The 5,249-nt window shown below is 38.7% G+C and overlaps 1 protein-coding gene across 1 annotated transcript; it reads left to right on the top strand.

The window, feature by feature from the left end:
• The first annotated feature begins 717 nt into the window (after positions 1-717).
• LOC131155340 (probable N-acetyltransferase HLS1) lies at positions 718-2,542 on the top strand. The gene is made up of 3 exons (XM_058108397.1): positions 718-980; positions 1,262-1,458; positions 1,574-2,542. The coding sequence occupies exons 1-3, from the start codon at positions 792-794 to the stop codon at positions 2,436-2,438; spliced, it is 1,251 nt and encodes a 416-aa protein (XP_057964380.1). The 5' UTR covers positions 718-791; the 3' UTR covers positions 2,439-2,542.
• Positions 2,543-5,249: the final 2,707 nt, after the last annotated feature.

Below are 5,249 nucleotides of genomic sequence, written 5' to 3' on the forward strand. Positions count from 1 at the left end.
TCAAATTTTACTATGTGTAACACATAGTGATGATCATTTATCAAAGAATGACTTTGGTTATCAAATAATTGAACAACTGGAAGCAATTTACTTACAATACTTAATTAATATACGATTCATAAGAAACTTCGAGTTCAATCGGGCGATATCCCTTGATCCTTATTTGATTTCATAAACGTTTACTACTAATTTATATTTTTATTTATTCTAAAACTTAAAAATTTAGAACGTAAGTCTGTGCCGCCAAAGCTACTGTATAACTGAAAATTTGAAATTATAGTAGTTTTTTTATTGGAAATATCTTAGTTATCAGTTACTTTTTTTTAAAAAAATTTAGAGCGCAAGTCTGCACAGCCAGGGCTACTGTGTCTTATTTCTCAGCTTAACTGAAAATTTGAAATTATAATTGTTTTTTATTGGAAAGTTACTAGTTATTTTGGCAGAGATACTGTGTCCTATTTCTCGGCGTTAACTGAAGATATACAGAAGAGAGAACAGTTTTAGTTGAATCTCATGCATTTGATACTTGCCTCTGCACCAGACCGAACGAAAAGTCAAGAATAGCCATCCCCATGGCAGAAAATGATTGTATAAAGGAGGCTATTATAGTCTTTTCACTAGTTCCAGCACCAATCAGACCTAATACAAGTGTGAAAAACGACGCCCTAAGCTCACCACCTCTCTCTCTATCTATATACGAGAATGCATCTTGTGAAATGGATTTATAGCAGAGTGATACACATAAAGAGCAAGTACTGTTGGGTTGGGGAGATCGAAGAGAAACATATTAGATGGATATGGAGGAGAAAGGAGGAGTGAGCATCCGAGAGTATGACCCGAGCAGGGACAGCGGGGCAGTGGAAGCCGTGGAGAGGAGGTGCGAAGTGGGCAACAGTGCTCCCGGCAAGATGTCTCTCTGCACCCACCTCTTGGGGGATCCCCTCTGCCGAATCCGCCATTCCCCTCCTTTTCTCATGCTGGTATATATACATATATATTTATATATCTATGTATTACATACATGCATACATACATATACATAATCTCTCATTTCTTAGTTTTCTGTAGCAAATCTTAAGAATTGGTTTGAGTTGAGAGAGTACAAGAGTTGGGTATTTGATTAATACTGTTTCTTCATTACCCTTTAACTATATATACTACCTCTAGCAGGTAGTTTTTTTTTTTTTTTTTAAATGTTATTTCCTTTCTACTATTATGATCTAGAGTATTGTAGTTAAATCTTTAATGGCGAAATTTGCAGGTTGCGGAGGTGGGTCAGCAGGAGAAGGAAATCGTAGGGATGATAAGGGGCTGTATCAAAACTGTTACCTGTGGTCAAACCCTCACCACAAACAATATTAATAATGGAAACAACACCATCACCAAACCTCCCAAGCTCTCCCCGGTTTCCACCAAGCTTGCCTACATCTTGGGTCTTCGTGTCTCCCCATCCCACAGGTACTATAACTATCTGTTTTAATTTTTATTTGCTTCCAAAAACAAAAACACTGTTTCATAGAACACTTATTCTTGTTTCTGGTTGCATGCATGCGTGGTACTCTACTTTTTGCAGAAGAATGTGCATTGGGTTGAAGCTGGTCATTAAGATGGAAGAATGGTTCAAACAAAATGGCGCGGAGTACTCTTACGTGGCTACCGAAAATGACAACGCACCTTCTCTCAATCTCTTCATTCAAAAATGCTCCTACTCCAAGTTCCGCACCCCCTCCATCCTGGTCCAACCCGTCTTCGCCCACCGATTCAAGCTCCCCAACCGAGTCACCATCATCCGACTCACCCCCACCGACTCCGAGACCCTCTACCGCCGCCGCTTCTCCACCACCGAGTTCTTCCCCCACGACATCGGCGCAGTTCTCAAAAACCGGCTCAGTCTCGGCACCTACGTCGCCGTCCCCGCGGGCTCCTACTCGGCCGAGTCATGGCCGGGTTCCGCCGCCTTCCTGGCTGACCCGCCGGAGTCGTGGGCGGTCTTGAGCATATGGAACACCAAGGAGGTGTTTACGTTGGAACTGAAGGGCGCGTGTTTCGCACGGCGGATGGCGGTGAAGGCTACGCGCGTGGTGGATACGGCGTTGCCGTGGCTGAAGATCCCTTCGTTGCCGGACGTGTTCCGTCCTTTTGGGCTGCACTTTTTGTACGGCGTGGGAGGGGAAGGTCCACGCGCGGGGAGAATGGTGAAGGCGTTGTGCGCTCACGCGCACAACTTGGCGAGGGGGAGCGGGTGCGGGGTGGTGGTGACGGAGGTGTCGGGAGCGGAGCCGTTGAAGTTAGCGATTCCCCATTGGAAGAGGTTATCGTGCGCCGAGGACCTTTGGTGCATGAAGAGGCTTGTCGAAGATTGTGGGGATGGGCCTGTTGGAGATTGGACTAAAAGCCCAGCTGGGCCCTCCATTTTTGTTGATCCTCGGGAGTTCTAAAGGCCCATTCCAAAGATGAAAATAAATAATAATATGTAGGTATCATAATCTAGCTTACGCAGGATTGATATTTCTATGTGCAGTATAGGAATCCAAATGCTAAAGATATTAGACTCTACTTTTGTTTGAATGTAAAAAAAAATTTGTAATATGAAATGCTTAATTTATAATATGAAATTATAATATAATTTTTTTTAAAAAAAGACTTGTTTTATAGTATCTAATCAGATCTCGATCTCATATTTCTATGAGTTTAGTATTTTATGGAATAAAGTGAAGTATATATCCAGAGACATAAATATAAGACGACAAACAAATTAATGAGCAAATAATTAGAGTAATTTGGGGACCAACTTAATACAACTACTAAAAAACACACCATGAGTATTCTATTATCACCAGAATTAGTAACAAATGTTACACCAAGCTCTCACACCACAATTCTTGACCCTCATAAAAAGAAATAATCAAAAGTTTTTGATATGAAAGAACTTATTACTTTTACTTCTAGTCTTAAATAATTCGACATAAAGAATCAAGTTTCGATTAATTGACCCATCCAAGGTCAATATGGGACTCACCTAATCCATGCATCTAATTGAGGAAACACTAACTAAAAATTGTTTGTTAGTAATTTTCTTTTAAAATTATATATATTTGAGAGTAGTACGTGCATTGACCCTAGGCCATAGGAGCATACTTGTGACCTATACCCAACCACCCTAGAAATGGAAAATTATACAAAGAACCTCCCTCTTCAATTCACATGTCTATGTGTTCGTATTTTAGATGTTAAATATGTAGCCAATTAATCCTACATTTATTAATATCAAACATATAAAGAAAATGACCCATTTTCAATATATGTATAATTTAAGAAACATGCAGACGAACACGTGGAGGGGAAGGTCTTGTTGGGGCCCGCCTCATTTAATAAAAGGAGGAAGCCAATGTCAAAATTGGTAGTGGATAGTGGATAGTTGCAGCTGGGCATGCCTCACATGGAAGAGAAGCCAATGTCAACATTGGCTGCAATTTTTCGATGGTCAGAATTCCACTTACCTATTTGAAAAAGAAGGGAAATTGTTTTTTTTTTTGGAGGAATTGGGCTATGGTGATCTCCTCCTATAAAAGGAGTTTCCCTCCGTTGTGTACATACACAGAGAGTGAGAGTGAGTGAAGACACAATAAGTATGAGTGCATTGTGAGTGTATACTAAAGTGAGTGAGTTGTGTGTGTTGTAATCCTCCTCCTCCTTCACTGTATACCCATATATATAGAGTGAAATTACTCCTCTCCCATGAACGTATAACACTACAAAAAAGTTGATTTTTAGTGATGAAAGTATTAGTGACAGAGTCAATTTCGTCACTAAAAGTGGGTATTAATGACGATTTTTAAGAACCGTCACTAATAGTGTAAGTATTAGTGACAGTTTTAGCAACCGCCACTAATACAGAACTATTAGTGACAATTTTAAAACTGTCACTAATAATTTCGTCACTGAAAACCAGTTTTCCCGCTCAAACTATCGTGGGAAACCATTTTTCGCACAAAAATTATCCTGGGAAAATATTAGCAACAATTTTGGGGTATTAATAACGAATTGAATCCGTCACTAAAAGTCCCTTATTAGTGACGATTAAGTAACCGTCACTCCTATTATTGTATTAATAAATAAAAATATTTTATTTAATACTATTAGTGACAGTTTAGAGAATTCGTCACTAATAGTTTGTTAGTAGTGATGGTTTTTTAAACCGTTACTAATAGTTTTTTATTTAAAAAAATATAAAAATAACCTATTTAACACTGTTAGTGACGTTTTAGAAAATCCGTCACTAATAATGATTTTAGAAAATCCATCACTAATAGTACATTATTAGTGACGGTTTTTAAACCATCACTAAAAGTTTTTTATATAAAAAATATGTGTTATTTGTGACTCTTATACTTTTTTTTTTTATAAGCAAAAAAATAAAAATAAAATAAAAATGAAGAGGGAAGCACAACAGCCTCATCGACGAAGGCTCTGAAGTTCGTCGAAGAATAATTACTGAGAGTAGGAAATTTCAAACTTCTGAATTCATCGATGAAAGTCTATTCTTGTCGATGAAGAGTCTTCTTGGTCTCATTGATGAACACGCAACCCTGTGTTCGTCGACGAGAGGCGCCTGGGTTGCGAGCAGTTTTTCAGAATTTTTGAATTTTGAATGTTGGGTGGTTGGGCAAATGGGGGAAAACCTTTGAGAAACTTTTATATATGTTATTCTGGGCATATAGATGAGAGAGGATGATCATTAGAGAAGTGTATTGTGTACATCTTGATTTTCTTAGTGAAAATTTGTGTGTCATTGCTTCCGTGGATGTAGGCTTTGCCGAACCACGTAAACTTTATGTTGTTGTTCTGGTTGTGTATTTTTTATTTACTTGTTGTTTAATTTTCGTTGTGTATCTTCTTTATCCGATCCATTATCACAACAAATTGGCATCAGAGTGAAGTTGTTATGGCATCAGGATCGTCTTCTACAAGGTTTGACATCATTAAATTTGATGGAACTAGAAACTTTGGTTTATGGCAGAGGAGAGTGAAAGACATTCTTGTGCAACAAGGAATGACTAAGGCTCTGCTTGATACTCAACCGAAAGGAATGGATGAGACAACATGGGTAGATTTGAAAGCAAAGGCAGTATCTACAATACGCTTGTGTTTGGCCGACGAAGTTCTCTATTAGGTGATGGAGGAGGATTCTCCAGCGGCTATCTGGTGAAAGTTAGAAAGTCGGTACATGTCTAAATCCCTCAATAACA

This window comes from Malania oleifera, chromosome 5, assembly GCF_029873635.1.
Source record: "Malania oleifera isolate guangnan ecotype guangnan chromosome 5, ASM2987363v1, whole genome shotgun sequence".
NCBI classification, from domain to species: domain Eukaryota; kingdom Viridiplantae; phylum Streptophyta; class Magnoliopsida; order Santalales; family Ximeniaceae; genus Malania; species Malania oleifera.

Coding starts and splice junctions, on each gene's coding strand:
- LOC131155340 (XM_058108397.1), top strand. CDS start 792: ATGGATATGGAGGAGAAAGGAGGAGTGAGCATCCGAGAGTATGACCCG. Junction 981..1,261: donor CCCCTCCTTTTCTCATGCTG/GTATATATACAT, acceptor CGAAATTTGCAG/GTTGCGGAGGTGGGTCAGCA. Junction 1,459..1,573: donor CGTGTCTCCCCATCCCACAG/GTACTATAACTA, acceptor TACTTTTTGCAG/AAGAATGTGCATTGGGTTGA.